Raw genomic sequence first — 20274 nt, forward strand, 5'->3', positions numbered from 1 at the left:
TATGTGAGGAATAATTCTACCACAAAATATTATCTAAATACATTTTGGGTTAAAGACACCCTCCTAAAATTGCCACCACTGTATTGCTAAAAGCACGCTCACTTGCTAGCAGTCACTGGGTTGGTATGTGGCAAATACAGTGGATGGTGATTTACTTGGGGTTTCATAACTGTGAATTTCAGATTCATTACCATGTAATTTGTATGAGTCTTTTTTCTTAAAGTGAATTTTTGGTAGCTTTTGTATATAAAAATATATACACTAATATAGCATTTTTTTTGTCTCTAAGAGCTGTACAAACAATACACATACTGAAATACTGCCTTGTCTAGTATGGGGAGAGTAGCAGCAAACTGGCTTGTAGCGTGTGGCATAACGCTGGAGAGCTGGGAAACTTGCCAGCAACAGTGAAGCAAATCCTGACTCTTGCAAAAAGTGCATGAGATCAGCAATGGGCATGTAGAGAATACAGGGTGCCTGTTTTCTAGACCTCATCGAATAGATAATTGATAGGGGAGAGATGAGAGAAATATCTGTTTAGTGGTTAGGGCACTACTCTGGGACAGGGAGAGCTAGGTTCAATTCTCTCCTTTTCCACAAACTCTGTGTGCCTTTGGGCGGGTGACTGTCTCTCTCTGCCTCTGTTCCCCATCTGCACAATGGGGATAGTGGCACTGCCCTGCCTCAGGAGGGTGTTGTGAGGATAAATACAGTAAAGATTGTAAGATGCTTGGATCCTACAGTAACGGGGGCTGTATAAGATGGTAGGTGATAAATAGTGTATATAAACGAGGGTAACAAGCAGTAGTCTAATAATGAAACTCTGAATGGAGAGGCGGTTTCAGGTTAAGTATGTGTCTATGGTATGCATTTAAGCCTTCTTTCCCTGTGTACCATGAGTGATTGTGAGGGTGGGGGGAAGAAGGTTTTACTTGCACACCAAAAAGTAATTCACCATAGGCCACTGGGGGAATAGATCATTTATTTTAATCCAGCCTTGCAATATTCAGAATTTTAAAAAATCTCTAGTGATAACACTGTAGTTTACAAGATGATACATAGGATGCGGTCAACATCACCTGTATTATATTCAGAGTTTAGAGCACATTTCTCAAATTAGTATGTGGTTGTGGTATCCTATATCGAGCAACATCCACTTACTTCTCCTAACACACTTGGCATACTTAATTGTCATGCAGCTACAAGTCACATACATGAGTTTAAAAACCAATGTGGCCAGATCCAAAGTGATGCACACCAATGCTAAGGGCTTCTTGTAATTTTCTGTGCATCCAGGTATCTTGTCACTTGGCTCTCACTGTGACTGTGATCCTCTGCTGGTAGAGGACTCTGCATCTGGCCAGCACTTTCATATATGGGAGTGGAAAGAGTAATGAGCTATCAGGAATTATTTAGTGGATCTAGTTTAAGTAGGTCAAGAATTATTACCCAAACTAGATACTGGGGACTTCTGAAAATTTTACCTACATTCCATTTTCAAAAATAATTTAGACATTAACAGCTTAAATTGTTTTTGAAAATGGGCTTTAACCTCCTAAATCACTTAAGTGCTGTTGAAAATGTTACCCTTAATCCTTCTTTAAAACCAGCTCAAGTAAACTTGATTTTTTTGCTTGAGATGAAACTGTGTGTTTAAGCAGTTTAGGAACATTGTTCTCACTTAATACCCAAGACAGGTAATATAGTTTTATCAGCAGCTCAATAAAAAGTTAATGGCAGTATAGGAACCATTATTTTATGTTAATAGAATGTAATACAATTGGAGAACGTCCCTTCAGTTTAATCAACTGATGCAATGCAATTATGGGGGAGGAATGCCTTGGTGTGCCACTAATGTTTTATTAGCAACATTCCTGTGAATTCTATTTGCCTTGTTTCCTTCCTATAAACTAGTTCTAAAAGTTGCTTGTCTCTCTATCCAGGCGGACACCACCCATCCCCTGACCAAGCACAGGAAAATAGCCTCTTCGTTCCGAGACTCGTCTTTATTTGATATCTTCACGCTTTCGTGTAACTTACTGAAACAGGTAGGGAGATTGCAGTTCTTGTCAAATGCCTGTATCAAACTTAGGTGTAAACTCCTTCCTGTTGTAACTCCCTTGGAACTAGTCCTTTCTTTCTAGATTTGGCAGTTTTTCCGCACATCTGCCTTTAAGGAGATTTTCAGATTAGATTCCTACCTTTCTCTTCATAACAGCTCTGTACTGCAAAAGTGCTTAGCTGTTCATTTACAGGCAAGGTTATAGAACAGCCTGATTTTCCTATTAGGTAAGTCAGGCCCTGATTTAGGTTTTGTGTATTCACTTTGTTTAATACAAACCTAAGATAGAAATGTCATGACCTTTTTGAAAATTTTCAAATGAAAACACCTCGGATAGCTTATTTCCCCCATTCCGTACCAGGATAGCTATTCCTGTATAAAGCACTGTTATAGTGATCTAATGGCATTCCTACTCAGGGAATTGTACCACTTTTACTATACTGGTATAATTAAAGCAGGTACAACATTCTAATGTAGACAAGGCCTTTGTCTGGGTTGTTAGGTATTGCCAAAATTCCTTGATGCTGCTGAGCAGCTGCACAAAAGGAAGGTTAATGGCCCTGACACCTTTCCCAGTCCGTGCAGTCTGAAGGGAGCTTTGAATTAGTGGTTTCCCAGGTATAAAGTGAAGAAGGAAAAGGTGCACAGGTGTGTGCAGTTTGGTGTGAATTCTAGAGGCAGAGGCCCAAGGCGCATGCTTTTTGCAATAGGGCACCAGTGCCTTCACAAAGGTTTTTCTGCAAGAGAAAGTTGCCTTATGCAGTTCACCACCTCTATTCAAGAACACAGCAATTGTGTATGTTTTTGTAAGAAAAGAAATTACACTGATAAAATCCTGACTTCACACCTGGTTTCTGTTCCAAACAAGAAATGGATCTACAGGGTCCCCAGATCCACTCAAAGTGGCAACATCACGTTGGACCGTCATCACAACTAGTGTTGTGCTAGTGTGTGAAAATCGGGAAATGATGACACTGAATAGAAACAGAGTGAAATTCACCAGTTTAGTTTTACTCTTCAAACTGAAGTATTAAAGTAAACAAATTGCATAAAGGGTGAAAAGCAAGTTTCACTTGGAAAAACCATTCAGTCTGAATAATCTCTGGTTGTGCTAGTCATACAGGTAAAGAGTTTGGGTTTGACAAGATTTGTCTCTCTTGCCTTTGTCCTTTTTAATGTTACCATGGATTCATAACTAAAACTAAAATGTTTCCGAGAACTCTTGCATGTGCCATATGCCTGTGTGATTTATTTGTGATTTGTCCCTCAAGGTGAAATGAAACTTGGAGGCTTGAATGACATGACTCATTGGGGGGGTAGCCTCTAGTTTTATATGTCTTTATCTCTCAATCATCCTGCTTTTGTTTCCCAGGATGCCCCAATTTTAAGGACAAATTGTGATGTTTTCTGTTGTCCCATTTAATGTCCTTATTTTCCTGTCACTAACGCCCACTACCCCAGTTATTCCTTTATCTGTTTGGCAGCTTGCACAAGCTTCTGTGTATAAAACCAGATGTTTCCAAGGTGATCCTCCAATGACTCTAGTTGTTTTCCCTTGGAGGGAGCAAGGGATTGGGCTGCTAGGAACTAATGATTATGTCTATATCACTGTCATAAAACAGTGCAATTAGGCAGTCATTTAAGAACAATGCCGTCTGGTAGACATTCTGGAGTGGTTGTGGCAGACAATTCCAACAATCAGTGAAACAGTATACTGGGTCCCATTGCAACTGCCCAGATCAATTTGTGGCAGATTTAGGGTAGAAGAAGTTTAGTTGCTCTATGAAAAGCATAGAGCAACTGTGCAAAGCACAGGCCTTCTGGTTTGTCTCCAGACCCATGTGCTGCTATAAAACAACTATGAGCTGATCTAGCATCACAAACCCACTAATCACCTTGTGTTGCTTCAGAATCCTTCTGTCTAGTCCCAGAGCTTTGACTCTGGAGTAGGATTTATCCAGATTGTTTGTGCAACAAAGTGAATGCACTTGTTTTCCTACCTGGGGTGGTGGAGTAACAGGAGACCCTGCTGCATGTCAAGCAGATAGTGTTTTCCTGTGTTCTACCCAGCTGAGAATTTCCTAATCTGATGGATCTTCCAGAATAATTACTGGCTGGCAATCATTGCTGCTCTTCTATTGTACAAGGAGAACTGAGTGAAAAGAAAGCACTGTCCACCCTCTTCATGTAAGGACTAAAAAGCCAAATACAGATTCTTTGTTGTTAAAGTGTGGGGCACCAGGGATATTTAGGGTGTTGTCTCAGCCTTGACATGAAGGTGGCATGTGATACCTACAAATGTCATCTCCTGTTGAAATGGAATTCTGCTCCTGCCTCAGCCACTGCATTGTTCTTTTTCTCCACTGTGTTCTGTAGGCTTCAGGGAAGAACCTGAACTTGAATGATGAAAGCCAACACGGCCTGCTCATGCAGCTACTCAAGCTCACACACAACTGCCTGAACTTTGATTTCATTGGCACATCAACAGATGAGTCCTCAGATGATCTCTGCACAGTGCAGATTCCAACCAGTTGGAGATCAGGTAATGCTCCGGGGGGTGGGGGAAGCGGGCTTATCTTCTTCAGTGTGCCAAATGAAAATATGCTGGCTGGCCAGCATACTCTGTCCACAGTGTATAAATAGACCTTTGTGTCAGGGAACCAGGTGTACAGCCCCATTGTCCCCTAACCTGATTACAGATGTGATTCATATTGCTAGTATTGCTGGCCCGAAACCACACAAGCATCCTTCCTCCTGGCCCTTCAATCCTACACTATGTGAACTTCAGAAATCACAAATTTGGCTTATGTGGACAGCTCAATTTTTTTTTTTTTTTAGTACACTTTTCATAGAAGGGAAGAAAATAAGCCAGAAAGGAGCCTTGTCAGTTCTGAAATCCAGAGCTTCTCTCATGCCACCCAACTTCAAAATGGGATTCCCTAACTAGGCAATTGTTAAGACAATGTTGCACTATTTGGCAGTACCTCCGCACTTGTCACTTAAGGATGTAACGGTTGTACTTGGTCAGACTGATGGTCTATCTAGCCTAGTATCCTGTCTCTGATAGTGGCCAGTGCCAGATGCTTCAGAAGGAATTAAAAGAACAGGGCCACTTTGAGTGATACGTGCCCTGTCATCCAATCCCAGCTTCTGGCGGGGGTGGTTAGGGACACCTGGAGCACAACGTCCATCCTTGACATCCTCATGGCCCTTAGCAGTCATTCTGCAGTCACAGATTGCTTCATTTAAATGCCCTGCTATATTTCTCTAGCTTAATATGTGTATTCTGGAAGAGGAGGCTCTGGAGTATAGCACTATAATTCTTTGAAAACATTTTGCATCATGTAATCTTTTCTAGCGCAAAGAGTGTGGATGCCCTTGTAGTTTTGGACAGACAAGCATAAAAGTGTCTTTGTAAACAAAGTACTCCACAGAGTGCAATAATGCAGATGTTCACAGTAAGGTGCTCCTTTCTGTCTGTTTCAGCATTCTTGGATTCCTCGACCCTACAGTTGTTTTTTGACCTGTATCATTCCATCCCTCCATCGTTTTCACCTCTGGTGAGTTCAGAGTTCATGGTTCTTATGACGCCTAATATCAGAAAGCTTTTACAGCACCAGGAGAGCCATATCGAAGGACTTCATTGGTATATGGGCCTGAGATACTGGCCTTTCGATTAAAATGATGTAGAATATGTTCAGAACAGTTGCTTATTTTGATAATATAGTATTATCCCGCAAAGACCAAAGGGAGGCTGTGCCAAGCCTCCTTAGTGTTGATAGTTTTGGTACATCCAGTGTTTTTGGAGTGGATTAAGGAGCAGTCCCCATTTGTTTGAAATATTGCTACTCTGCCCTTCTTTTGCCCCTTCCGTTTGAGAATCTTAAAGTGCTCTAAGTGAATGAAGCCTCCCAACTGCCTGTGAGGGAGCTAGGTGATGGTATGCCCATTTTGTAGTCTGGGAAAGCTAAGCAGAGTGTTGAAATGACTTGCCCAAAATCACATAGCAAGTCTGGGGCAAATCTGGGAGTACAACCCAAGAGCCTGACCCCTAGTCCCATTCTCTATCCACTAGACAAGACTGTGTTCCCATATGGGGAAAGGGCCAATAGCATCAGCCCAAGTAAAGGATTCACGTGATTGGATGTTTTCTTTTAAAATACTGTCTGCCTACCAGCAACCAGGTGATCCAATAACTGTGTCAGTGCATGGAGTTGCTCACTCTGGCTGGACTCTGTGTGCATAAAGCATTCAAATCCAGGAAACTTCTCTCACGCTGGCTCAGTCAGCAAGAGTCCCACGCTAAGATGTTTCTCAGTTGGAAGTTGCTCTGATCTGTGTGCGTCTGTGGTCTGGTGGGAAGCAGAATCAGCAAATGCCCTTCAGGTGCTGTTCAGGAAGAAGCCCAGCAAAGCATTAAACATCTTTGCTCCAGAAACCTTAAAAATTCGTTATCAACAAGGCTGGTCATTACAGGCAAAGAAAGGAAGGGAGGAGAGAAACTTACATAGTTTCCCTGTTGATAGATTGTTTCCCTTAAAAGCACTAAATATTTCAGCATGGGGTAGAACTGGACCAGTTGCTTGTATAGGCACTTAAATACTGTGGGCTAAATATTTTTCCTAGTTAACGTAGACGCATGCTGCAATGGAAACACTTCTTAACTCTGGCTGGAGAAGGGAGGATCTTTCTTCAAAAGGATGTTTCTAGGAGAGGTAGGACAGAGCTGGTCACTTCATTATATGCTGCTAGCCAAGTCTGAGATTTAAGCCTCAGTTATTCAAGAGAGTTTAAAAAGAAACACACTGTTAAGCAGAAATTTAAAACAATTAAGCCAGTAATTGCTCTGAGCTTTGATCATTAAAAATGTGAGCTAGCAAGAATCAGAGGGGCTTTAACAGCAGAGCAGGTAGCTCTTAGGCTGGTTGGGGGAATCGGGGCTCGCCTCAGTGTGAAGAGTCTATAATTAATTTGCTTCTAATGTTCATGAAGTTCATAATCCCATTCAGCAGTGCGGTAATGGATTCACTTGCATAACTGCATCCTTGGAATCTACCTTCAGCTTAATAGAGGCTGAGATGGGAGCGCTTTAACTTAAACAAATGTGCATCTTGCCATTCTTCCTTCTCTCATATTTTCCCTAGACCATGGTAAACTCTTGTATGGAGAGGCTGGCAGGCTTTTCTCCCACTGCCAGTATTTTTCAAGTCAGCCTTTGTTTACACACAATGACAGATGACACGAGTCAGATGAGAGGGCACAACCTGCGTTTTTGCTTTCACTATTTGGGGAAATCTTTTTTCTCTGTCACCACATGACAACACAGTGGAGACTGTAACATAGTAATGGAGTTTAAGGCTGGAAGGGCCTTCCTAAAGCTGGGTGTTCATTGAGCCCTGAAGCTGGAGAGATGATCCTTGTATAATGTAGTCTCTTAATCCCTGCTGCTTGTTTCCACTGGATTTCTCCTATTTTTCTCTTTTCATAGAGAGAACATTTGGAGGTGGTTGCTTCATTTTAAAATCATCCTTTGAACTATAGCAACTGAGTTTGATTGCTAAGGAGTATGGTGAACACTTGAATGAACTACTCTCTCTGGAAAGGGAAACAACTCAAACCATTCCCTTCAGTTTGAATAAAGTCTTTCCACTTTATTCCTTTTGCTTCCTTTAGGTCTTGTCCTGCTTAGTCCAGATAGCTTCTGTCCGCAGATCCCTTTTTAACAATGCAGAGAGAGCAAAGTTCCTGTCTCATCTTGTTGATGGCGTTAAACGAATACTGGAAAACCCCCAGGTGAGCATATCGGAAGCCAGGTATTTCTTAGAGTACTCCTTGTCCAATTTACTGCATTTGCTTCCATAAACTACTCTTCTGTTAGGGAACCTGTTTTTCTGTTTTTAAAAAAAAAAAAAAAAAAAAAAAAAAAAAATTATACCTTCTGACACACCCTGGCACTCAAATATTCACCTGGATCATGTAATTAGGATATGTTTTGTACAAAATATGCCTTGTGAGGTATCATTCTAAATGTCTTGATCTGCTAGACATTAATATCTTGTTGGATTGTATGTACCCCAGTTCCAGGCGGCACCCCGGGGGGAACCTGTCACACCCTCGTTACAAGAAAAATGTAGAGGAAGATGATGAGAGATCAGAGAAGAGCAACTAAAATGTTTAATGAACTAAATATGTATAGTTCATTTAAATGGGAGACTAAAAGGTAGAGGAGAGAATAACGGTCAGAGGTGAAGGTTTAAAAAGTGTAAACCCCAGGGATGGAAGCGAATTGTTTGGTATGGTATGTAGGGCTAGAACCAGACAAAGTGGGATGAAATTTAGGCTAAATATATGGTAAACTTCACAGCACTGAGATCAGTAAGGCTTGGGAGACAAATGGTGGGGTTTACCCCACTACAGAACAGAGAGGTGAGACTTTCACTGGACAAAACTGCTGAAAATATGCTTAGGGGAACAATCTTGCACTGGCCAAGGAAGAAAGATGTCTGTCTTCTTTAACTTTTTTCCTCTAGTTTCCTGCTCCCAGTCACTTAAATATCACTTATCTGTGTTGGAAGAAGATTACCTTTCCTTTTCTCAAGAATGATACTTGAGTCTTGTGGTTTAAACTTTGTGTAATTTGCTACTGGGAATTAAGTGTGTTGCAGGCTGGTGTTTTGGATGCCAGACATTAGACGTGTTCCAAGGCCTGCCATAAATGGTAGGGTTTCGTTTTAGCTGGTGATCTGTACCACGTGGCTTTGAGAGATCATACTTTGCACTTGCATGTAAGGAGCTCCAAGCAATTTAGAGGTGGGCAAGCACTACCCCTTTTTTAGAAATGGGGGAGCTGAGGCACAGAGTGATAAAATAACTTGCCAAATCACGTAATGAGTCCGTGGCAGAGCTGGGAATAAAAACCAGGTCTCCTAACTCCCATTCCTGTGCTCTAAAACACTAGACAGTGCTACCGGTCTCATGATTTGACATACTGTTTGTTCTCTTCCTCCCCAGAGTTTGTCAGACCCAAACAATTACCATGAGTTCTGCAGGTTGCTGGCTCGATTAAAAAGCAACTATCAACTGGGAGAGCTGGTGAAGGTGGAAAACTACCCTGAGGTCATCCGACTCATTGCCAACTTCACCGTGACCAGCCTACAGGTGGGAACTCATTGCGTTTGGCCTTGTTGGTGCCTCTCAAAATGGAGCAGTTCCCCTCCTTGCATTTATTTTGTAGTAGCTATGCCAATTTGTCAGGCCCAATGGCAAGAAGACTGCAGCATTCACACAGGCTTTGTAACAGGAGAATCTGGCAGTGCAATATTGATCGTACTATGAACTCTGGCTGAAAAACACATGAGGGGAGGGTTGTAGTTACAGCTCTGAAGTTTTTCCCATGTCCCATCAGTAGCAACTGCTGATTCAAGGTTATTTTTGTATAATGCATCAACCCATTATCAAAATGTAGTTTAGAGGGTGGTTCTACTGCTGATACCATCAATATCATGCAGAGGTTGCCTCTGTGTGTTCTGTTGCTGTGCAGCATACAACTACATCTCTGTACAAAATAAAATGGTATTTTAAAAATTCTTCCATGATAGCTACTGCAAACTGGCAGGCTTGATCTGTAGACAATTGGGGTGTATGTAGCTTTTAGAAATATCAAGTGTTGTTAGGATGACTTGTGAATTCAGTGGTTTAGTGGGAGGCAAACAGGAGCATTGGAATTTTACAGCTTGAGTTAGGATTGGGCATGTTTGATAGAACAATAGAGATTTCTAAGAGCTCTGAATAAAACAGTTTAGGATATTAAAAAGCAGGAAAGCTGTGTGTGCATGGCCCCAGGTGAGGGACTAAATTGTATTACTGGCGCTTCATCAAACCAGAACTGTGTGTTGCTGTATTGCCTTTATGTAATGTAAATGTCAGTAATTATGCATATTACTGTGCAGCTATGTAACTTCCCTTTAGGACAGAATTGTTTTTCTTATGTAGGAGTCCAGCAGCAGTGGCTGGACCAGGCCACCCAAATGACTTCAAGAAAAACCTGTTTTAACCCAGGTCTCCAGAAATTGAAAGTCTAGTGCAGCAGCGTTTGACAGTCCTTCTCTTGTGGCTTTCCCTGAGCTGTGGAAGGTGTATACCACTGAAGGGGCTGCGTTAGAGAAGCTGTGCACAGTGAGTCATGATAGAGATGGAGCTCAGCAAATGATGATTCCTGCACTGCCTGTATCCTTGCAATACCAGTGCATGTTTTCCTCACTACGCTACAATGCTAAGATGAATGAGGAGAGAAAGCAGCAAGACTGTTAGGATTGAGGGAGGGCACCAAGGTTCTAATCCTGCAAGCTTGTATTTTCAGACCTGCACTGGGAGCTGAATATTTTGGAGTATCTCTGGCTCTTTTGCTGAACAGTTCTCTTCCTTAGGCACTCCTGGAATTTGGATGCTGACTTAAATTCAGTGCTATATAGGAAAATGAAGCATCAAAGCATCCTGTGTAAAGCCTCTGAATATCTGCTCTCCTACAGCAAACCGTTCAAGACAAATGTGACATTCTGCAAGATCCTAAATTCACTGGCTTCCTTTCCTTTCTCTATCTTGGTATCTGTAGCACTGGGAGTTTGCACCAAACAGCGTACATTATCTGCTAAGCCTATGGCAGCGGCTGGCAGCATCAGTGCCATATGTTAAAGCCACAGAGCCTCATATGCTAGAAACGTACACTCCAGAGGTCACGAAAGCTTACATCACGTCCAGGCTGGAGTCTGTGCACATCATACTGAGGTAAGGGAAGCCTAGAGACGCATGAACACTTCTACCACAGTGCCTGCAGCACATAAGGGAAAATCTCGCAAGGGTCTGTGGCATTAGATGTATAGGCAAATAGTGTTGACTCTGGCCCCGGGATGTTTTTGCTTTGGTTGTCAATGGAGTGTCTTGGTAGGGATGTCCAGAATCAGATGTGCCATCCTTGTATATTTTAATTAAAGTTAATTTATTAGATGGAAGAAAACCAAAATATGAAAGATGGAAAACACTAAAGCACAACGACAACCAGATGCCTTAATACTTGGCACTTCTTAAACACGTAAAGTGGTGTGTTCTAAAGCCCTGGACAAATATTGTCTTAAGCCTGCAATAAGAACTTACTCATTGCAGGTTGTAATGGCCCTGCCAATTCTGTTAGTTATTTCTGTGCCCATAAAACAAGAGGACACTAGTGATGATCACTTGGTTGTATTACATCAGTCTGTGCAATGCTCCACCATGACTGCTACTAGAGGCAAAGGATCAGATGATCAGATTTAAAAAATAGCCATGTGCCTAGGAGAGGTGTCTTCCATGCTGGAAATAAGCTTGTGTTGTGGGTTAGGCTAGCACTGGTATAAAAGCTCCTTTATAATGCTGCTTCCTCCCCATGCAGAGACGGGTTGGAAGATCCACTAGACGACACTGGCCTTGTGCAACAGCAGTTAGATCAGCTGTCCACCATTGGCCGGTGTGAGTATGAAAAGACCTGTGCTCTCCTCGTACAGCTCTTTGACCAGTCAGCCCAGACTTACCAGGAGCTGCTACAGAGTGCCACCGCCAGCCCCATGGACATCGCAGTGCAGGAAGGTGAGTGCACTCCAAGAACAGTGGCCAGGGAGCCCTGACCAGTTTGCCCCTTCCAAAAACTACAGCTCCAGAAGCCCATTTTCCTGATAGAATCATATCAGGAGAGATCCTACAAGTATTCCCTTGAGAAAATGGGCATTCAGCCTGGTCTGTGCACCGCTTTTGTACAGGTATAACTATTTCAGTTAGAGGGGTGGGTTTTTTACCTATTGTAGTTACACAGGTATAACCCTCGTCCCATTTGGGAATAAGTTACACCAGTATAAATGTATCCACACTGGGTGGGCCTTGGGCTGCTTTACTATGCTGCTTTACTGCACTGCTGTAATTAAATCAGTACAACTTCAGATGGTTAGGGCTTGAGTTATCTGTCATATCAACCTCGTGTGCTTTCAGAGAATGAGTGCTCCCCTTTTGGAAACAACATTGTATGTGCAAAGTCTACAGAATCTGGTCTTGTATTAAAGGAATTTCCTGGGGTGAGGGTGATCTTAAGTTGTGAGCACACTGTAGCTTGAAATGATGCTCTGAAGCAAACAGACTACAGTTCTGATTCTGGAAATTGTACATAATTTCCACTAAGTGGAAAAACAAGTAACACTGGCATAACTTTAGCTTCTTGATCAGAGGAATAAAATATGCTCTTAAGAAATCTTTTTCTTCGTGAACCCTGGCTTTGCCAGAGGAAAAACCCGAAGAATCCCTTTCTCTCTACCACGTGGCCTGTGAAGTGTTTGTTTCTGATGTCATCTGTTGGCTTCAGGGCGCCTGACATGGCTCGTTTATATCATCGGGGCAGTGATTGGTGGCAGGGTTTCGTTCGCCAGCACAGATGAGCAGGATGCAATGGACGGCGAGTTGGTTTGTCGGTAGGAATGTTGAATGCTTTCTAGCTGCGCTATGTTCCATTCTTGTGGCTGCATGGTAGTAATTCTCTTTGGGGCTTTAAGTGTTCTCCCTTCCCTCTTCTCTTCTCGCTAAAAATAACTGGATGGAATTGGCCCTTGAACAAAGACATTGATAGCAGTGGCTAGACCCACTGAGCAAACTTCTGTGGGATTTGTCTAAACCTGGATGTCTGCATAGGTGTTTGGCAAGGGATCTAAATAAGCATGGGGACAGTATGTAAGGGTGGAATTTTTCCTATTTTTTTTAATACCCACGGCAGAGTAGAACCCAGTGCATGCTGGTTCTTTTTAGGGAAACGATGTTTTTTTCTGATATCAACCAAAGTGGCTTTGACAGTAAATATCTTGTGAATATCGCAGTACCTTACAGCAGATGGAATTCTTATACAGGGTGGCACCGGTACATTTTTGTAGCTTGTTTCAGAACCGTTTAAGCCTTCTATTAGCACAGTTACTGATTTATTTGGTATAGGTAATTAATATGTAGTTTATGGCTCTTAAACAACCCTAAGCTGAGCAAAATTCCATGTAGAACATAAGCTAATTCTGCTTCTCTGGGATCAAGAGGACTGAATCTGAGAATTTATGGAAGGTGGCCATGTGATAAGTGTTGTTAATGAGGAACTGTAAATCAGGCACTAGCTCCTCCTGCAGTTGGTGCATTAGTAGAGGGAAGATATGAGACCTCAAACATTTTGAGTGGCCCTCCGTTTATATTATACACAAGAGACTTTCTCATATTAGTCTGTTTACTTTAACCTTTTCTCTCCCTATTCGTTTTGGGCCACCTCGCAAAAAAGAGTTGACCTTTGCTTTGCCCCCCACCACGTGTTTATAACCTCAATCAGTGAAACCCTTTCTTACCCCAATAGATCATTCATGGGCATTATCCACAAGGCCCACGTGGCCATAACAAAAATCGGTGTGGTGGGGGTGGAGGTGACCCCTTAAATGCCTCTTCAGTCTTGTAATGAGAGCTGGAGGCTTCTGCTCAGGGGATAGCTCAGAGAATGTACTGAACCTTGGCATTTGATAAGCTCTATAGGGGGGTGAAAATTCCCCTCTGTATGGAGGATAGGCATCAAGGCCTCTCCCTTTCCCCTCCCCACCCTCTGCCCATATCTTAAGTGGGACTTAAGTGATGCATAGCCTTCTGCTGGCTCCTTTTCATGGGAGGGTGGGGTCATCTTCTTTAGTTTAACGTAACGTCATTCCTGTGTTTCGATCGCTCTTGGCCCACCACGCCACCTCCTAGAGAGCAAAAAGGGTTCTCAGCCATATGCAGCTTTGAAATGATACCAGCTGCCTGAAATCGCTTTTCTGCTCACCCTTGTCAGTGTTCAGGCAGGCTGGTATTTCTTGTCCTCCTGGAGTGGTTGGTAGATCTGTTGCTTCTTCTTTCCCTCCCTTCAGGGTATTGCAGTTGATGAACCTGACGGACTCTCGCCTGGCACAGGCTGGGAACGAGAAACTGGAGCTTGCCATGCTGAGCTTCTTTGAGCAGTTCCGAAAGATCTACATTGGAGACCAGGTGCAGAAATCCTCCAAGGTAATTCCCTCTACCATGCAGCCTTGAGGCATTGCTGGCTACCATAATGTCTTCACATCTTTTGGCATATGAGCTGCTAGATCTTAATCTGCTCTTGTCATTTTAAGAAAAAGCTTATTAGCAGCCCCCATCCTTCCTGCTTTCTGCATTCCCAGTCTTACAATTATAGCTTCAGCAGTGCAGCTTTGGCACTGCTTTTCAGTAAGATAATGTCTGATTAGGGCACTAACCTAAGACTTAAGAGACCTGGGTTCATATCCCTGCTCCACCGCAGGCTTCCTGTGTGACCTTTGGCAAGTCACTTAGCTTCTCTGTGCCTCAGTTCCCCATCTGTACAATGGGAATTAATAGCCCTGCCCTACTTCACAGGGATGACATGAGGGGGAAATGCATTGGGATCTGAGTGCCTCTCAGTGTTTAGGGTAATGGGGAACCATATAAGTTCCTAAGAGAGGTGTTAGGGCTGGGGTGGAGTTCGGATACTTGGTTAAAACCTACTGGAATTTTTTCCAGACATTCTGAAAAACCCCTAGCCTTTGCGCTGAGGTGAAACATGACACGTTGGCTGCCTAAAAGGGCAGCTTTTGCAGACAAGGAAGGGTTTGTGGAAGTGGGCCTTTTTCACTTTTCCTGCTATGTTCTCTCTCGCAAGATACACTGGAAGTTAACATCGGTGTACTTGGAGCTTAAAGTAGCCCAGGAAAAGGGAATTGAGCTTTATTCCAAAAATTGACTCTCAGCCATTCTGATAACCCATAATTCACTATCGCCCAGGGACACGGATTAAAGCACCAGGGTGACACTCTTGCTTCTGAAGGTGCAGAGGGCTTAAGAGTGTTTGAGAGTGGGGCTAGATCACAGGGATATGAGTGCAGAGTTCATTGCTTCTTTGAACTCATAGCTGTCAGTAGAGGAACTGCGTTCGTATTGGAGCTATGGGAATCCCCCTTCTCAGAAAGAAAGTGAATGCCCACACTTTGTATACAACATCTGTAGCTGCTGTGAGCCTGGCTGGGGATGAACTTCGCTAGAATGAAAAGGAGGATGGAAAAATTGTGCAGGTCAACAACATTTTCTTCTCGTTTGACCTGTTACCCCATGTAGCGTATCAGTCTAAGTTAGAATGGGAGTGCCTCAGGGCAGGAACCTTCTCTTGGTGGTCTTGAAAAGCATGGACTAGATAGATCCCTGGATCAGTGCCGCATGGAGCGGGGAAGAAAATGAAAGAGCTATCATGCCACTTCATAAATGTGGGTCATGGATCAAACGCTCTCCATGCTTAACGGCTCGGAGGCCCTAGTGCTCAGGGAAACGAAATAGCTATTTTTAAGCTCAGGCTGCATCCCCAGTAGAGTCCCACCCTCTTACCGCAAAAGTATCACTAATTCCATTGGCTTCTTTTTAACTTGTGTTGCTCTCTTTTCCTTCCAGCTGTACCGCCGTCTCTCCGAGGTCCTGGGATTGAATGACGAGACCATGGTCCTGAGCGTCTTCATAGGGAAAATGTAAGTATTTCTGCTTGCAGTCATCGGGGATCCCAGGGTTCACTTGAAAGTGTAACTGGGACGACCTCAATATAAGACAGTGTTGTTCAGACTGAGAAAGTAACCTCTGGCTATTTGAGAGAATTGTAGGCTGTGGCCAGGGGTTTAGGTCCTGTGCAGCATCCAGGGTTATTTATCCACCATGGAATCTAGTTTGGGCCATGGAGACACACAAATGTAATCCCCTGCCAGCTACACCAGGATGATGGATTCTTATTCCAGTGCCCACTTAATCCGCTGTCTGACATCATTGTTACAAGAAGCAGTCTCCACTATCGTTCACTGCCACACCATTATTGCCAATCACAAGCCAAGAAAGCACTGTGGGGAGGGGACTGCTCTCTCAAAGGTTTTCTTTTCAAATAGCAGAACTCAGTACAAAAGTAGTGCCAGTACCATTCTTAAAACTCTTCCACTTTAGTAGGCTACTCCCTGCTTGGCCAATTGCTTGGCAGCTGCCTCCAGATTGAACACATCAATTGGGTTTTGTCGTGTCTTTTTGGCAGTCACCATTAGAATTTTAACCACTTCAGTAGCTCCAAGGCTGAAGCCCAGTGCCGTGCGCCTGGATGCACATGGCCACCGGCTTTCCGCACATCATTTTTTGCCTTGGTGTGCATGGTGCCTGTCCACTCTTGCACACCTGAGCTGCACATCCACAAGGGGTTAAATGGCTCTCCTGGAAGAAGCAAGGGCTACTAGAATTCTGCAGCTGACAGTGGATGGTGCAGGTGCAGAATTGCATACGTCTGCATGTTGTCACTGCCGCAGAATTCTCTTACCCTTGCTGCAGAAATCAGCCCTGGAGTGCCACAGAATTCCAAGGGCCTGGGTATGGGCCAGTGTAGCTTGGGACCCAAGTAGTGAAGATTATCTGAAGGATAATTTTCTAGTCAACCAAATGTAAGTACAGTAATTTTATACCAATATTTTGTGGCTTGTGATGTCTGTGACTTCTTGGAGGGTGGAGATGGTATTGGGTGACGTTTGATGGAAGATTTCACCTTGCAACAAAAGAAATCCAAGCCGTCCCTCTGACCTGTTCTTATTCTCCTCTCCTCTAGCATCACCAACTTGAAGTACTGGGGTCGATGCGAACCTATCACCTCCAAGACGCTGCAGCTTCTCAATGACCTCTCCATTGGATATCCTTTTCTGTAGAGAGCCCTGGGTGTGTAAAACACACTTCTACGGTGGAATTTGGGGAGCACTACACCAGTGTGTTCAGATGAAATGGGAGCATTTTGCATAAGTCCATTAGTTATTGCCATCCACTGAGCTAATGCATCTTTAACGGATGCTCCGGTAGGTCTGTCAGTTCACCAAGAACTTCCTAAAGCTGGAGAGAGACATCTCCAACCACAAATTCCAACCACATAATATTGGGCCTGACTTTATCATCCATCATCCACTCTCCCAATTCTTGGCTGACTCTCCATGTGAACTTGGCTTATCTAAAAGAAAAAAAAAACACCTCTCCCGCCCCTCTCACCGATTTGCAATTTCCCATAGCCCCCAAACATCTGAGTAGCCAAGAGAGCATAGACACTTGGTACCCTTTTCACCTGGTTGCAAAGAATCCCAGTAGATGGCTGTAGTATTGTAAGCTTTGTAACCATGGGTCATGGCTACTTCATAGCTTATTGCCCACAGCCTTCATTTGTGTGCTGCTGAGGTGTCGAAGAGCATAGTACAGGTTGGGGTTACGTCTTCCTTCCAAAATAAGATGAAAATGGAGCCTGGAATAGGGTAAAATGTGCAGCGTCCTCTTTCAAAGCAGAATAGATCCCAGCGCGTTCCAGAACTTGTAATGCGCGATAGCAGGGTCCACACAGACACTTACTGCATGGAAGGCTTGTGCACTGTAGAGTTACACTCCGGCTTGCTGCGCACCAACTGTTCGTATAGACGAGGCCTTGGTAACAGGATTTGGTCCAAAAAAACGTGGTTGAGAAGAGAAACCATTCAGAAGGCCAGAAAGCATTGTGTAAAACTTGTACGTACTCTGGAAAGTATTCCCTTGTATGTGCTTTGCAGGCACTTGGAACCGTCCAGTGACTGACTGGTTCTGCTTGCTGTTTCCTTAACACCCTTTCTACATACAGTAGTGTTAGGAAATTGGTGAAACTGAGCGCAGTACAGTTCATGCTGAACAATCACACGGTAAGTCTTTCATTCCCTTCCAGCCTCTCTCATGTAACAAACCCTCACATGCAGGTGCCTGCGTGCACGCTAAAGCAAGAACCAGCCTTGTGTGTTTTCACACGCAGAGACACTTCTGCAGTCTAACTATAAGTCTCCCGAATACTTGCGTCATAAGAGAGACTGTTTTATGATGATGATCTCTATTCTCTTTGCCTCTTTCCAAAGCCTGCACTTTAATTCTGACGTCCTGGATTTATATAGTCCCTCTCATCCAAATGATTCCTGCTTCTTTACAAACATAATACAGGACTCTCTCTCTCACTCACTCAGTCATTCCCGTCACTGAAAGGCAGCCAACTCTGGGGAGGAATGTATGGCATTGTGATGCACTGCTACAGCCTAAAGGCAGAAAGTGAAGAACACTGTATCCAGATGGAACTACTTTGGGAATTCAGGGAGATGAAATGTAATAGCATTCTAGCATCCTGGTCACATTTCTATCTAATAGACACCCCTACCTTTGGGGGGGAAAGGGCCAAAGGATGTTTAGCTGCCGCAGAGGCCAGGACCTCGGACTTACAGGTCTGCCAATAGGTGGTCCTCCAGCAATGCAGTATGTTCTCATACTGTTCTGGGGTGTTGACTCAAAGATCATTTTCAGAATCAACACCAGTTACAACAGCACTCAAGGGTTTTCCTTGGAGGTTTCCTGTACTTGTGCAGGCCCTGGATCTGGTCCTCTACTGTTTGCAGAGCTACCGGAAATTAATAAATAACATTGCATTAAATTGTTTTCCTGGCTTTCATTGGGAGGAAATATCAACCACAGGTGCTTGGATATGATGACTCCTAGAAATACCTATATGATAGGATCAATGGCCTGGAAATCAGGACTCCTGGGTCTGTCACCTACTCGCTGTGACACCTTGGGCAATTCTCCTAACCTCTTACCATCCCTATCTTACACATGAGGAAATTAATTTCCCTCATTGGAGGTGTAGCAAGACTTAATTGTTTATATAGCACTTCGGAATCCTCAGACTAAAGGTAAAGGGCCAAGTATCCTTGCCAAAGAACATGTGTTAATGTTATCTGTGTAATACACGCAGCACTGGGGAGAGTGGCCCTCTAATGATTTATTCTTTGAGGTTAGCCGCAGAAGTAAAGTGGTTAGCAAAGTAAACAGAGTGGTTCAGTCCTGCCAAGGCCCTCGAAAGAACAGAGTATGAGTCAAAATAATCAGGGGCCCCTAAATGCCCATGAACCTCTAATATATAAGCCTTGTTGTAAACCTGCCACTCACTGTTAACTTTGCTTTTTCATTGACAGAGTGAGCACTTTTCATTCCTGGGTATTAACAATCAGTCCAACCTGACTGACATGAGATGTCGGACTACTTTCTACACTGCACTTGGGCGCCTCCTCATGGTGGACTTAGGTACTGCAACCCCAGTTACCAAATGGGGAAATTGGGTTGCTAACTTTTGTACACAGGGCTCTTAAATGTTCTAGTCCCCTTGACTGTGGAAGGTGATGCCTTAGCCAGTAAAAGCTATTGGAAACAGCAGAAGCCCCACCAGGAAGGGCGAGAAGTCTTGAGGGGGGAGGGATTGCTGTGATACTGTGTACTAGCAGGAGAGAGATGCATGCCACTAATATTTAGAGCTAAGTTTTCCTTCACAAGCTGACTCTTACAGAGAAACCCATATGCAGTCTTGATTCCACAAAGTTCTTTCTGCATCCCTAGTCTTTTCTCCATGTTAGGGATTGATAAAGGCACCATCTTTATTCAGAGGAACACAGGCTCCCTAAAATTAGCACCCTCAGTGCCTGTCCCTCCCCTGCGCACACACTGCTGTGGGAAGTGGAGTCTGGCTGGAAGGTGTCTATTCTCTCTTGATTCTCTTTCAGGGGAAGATGAGGATCAGTATGAACAGTTCATGCTGCCCCTCACCGCTGCATTCGAGGCTGTGGCACAGATGTTCAGCACAAACACTTTCAATGAACAAGAGGCAAAAGTAAGTCCGAATTGCGCAAGACAAACTTTCTAGTTAATCGGTGCCTGGGGATTTTGCATCCATTCTTTTTCCAACAGTGGCCTTGTCATCCATGACTTAATCAAAACTTCCTTTAGTGCTTTACTCCCAATGTTTTGGGAGGTGGTAGCCAAGGTTGGGGAGACCCTGATCTCTTAGAGACAGGGCAAATGATTGCTAGAAGGGGTCCAGGCATTTGGGGAAGGGAGGTGTCTCATTCACCCAAAGTAGCTCAGACACAGTGCATGGCTTTAACCAGTGACACCTCTCAGTATCCTCTCTGCCTTGGCTTAATTTGGGTGCATTCCTGTTGCTTAAGGAGAAGGAGTGTCCAATTTTTGAGACTGGAGGCCACCAAAGAAACACCCTATTGCTCTTGGTTGGAAGGGCGGCGGGCTAGTGCTGGCCAGGA

At 43.7% G+C, this 20274-nt stretch overlaps 1 protein-coding gene across 2 annotated transcripts in view; it reads left to right on the forward strand.

Moving 5' to 3' along the window:
* Positions 1-20274, forward strand: part of XPO7 (exportin 7) — a 93500-nt gene that overhangs the window by 60640 nt on the left and 12586 nt on the right. For both annotated transcript variants that reach the window (XM_054017703.1, XM_054017704.1), the window contains exons 6-19: positions 1944-2048; positions 4439-4604; positions 5549-5622; positions 7736-7855; positions 9074-9220; positions 10674-10846; positions 11487-11680; positions 12444-12549; positions 14002-14137; positions 15569-15642; positions 16746-16826; positions 17781-17844; positions 19156-19264; positions 19738-19844. In XM_054017703.1, coding sequence (XP_053873678.1) covers positions 1944-2048; positions 4439-4604; positions 5549-5622; positions 7736-7855; positions 9074-9220; positions 10674-10846; positions 11487-11680; positions 12444-12549; positions 14002-14137; positions 15569-15642; positions 16746-16826; positions 17781-17844; positions 19156-19264; positions 19738-19844 — 1656 coding nt within the window. The remainder of the gene's footprint in view (positions 1-1943; positions 2049-4438; positions 4605-5548; positions 5623-7735; positions 7856-9073; positions 9221-10673; positions 10847-11486; positions 11681-12443; positions 12550-14001; positions 14138-15568; positions 15643-16745; positions 16827-17780; positions 17845-19155; positions 19265-19737; positions 19845-20274) is intronic.

Source organism: Malaclemys terrapin, chromosome 2 (genome assembly GCF_027887155.1).
Source record: "Malaclemys terrapin pileata isolate rMalTer1 chromosome 2, rMalTer1.hap1, whole genome shotgun sequence".
Lineage (NCBI taxonomy): Eukaryota > Metazoa > Chordata > Testudines > Emydidae > Malaclemys > Malaclemys terrapin.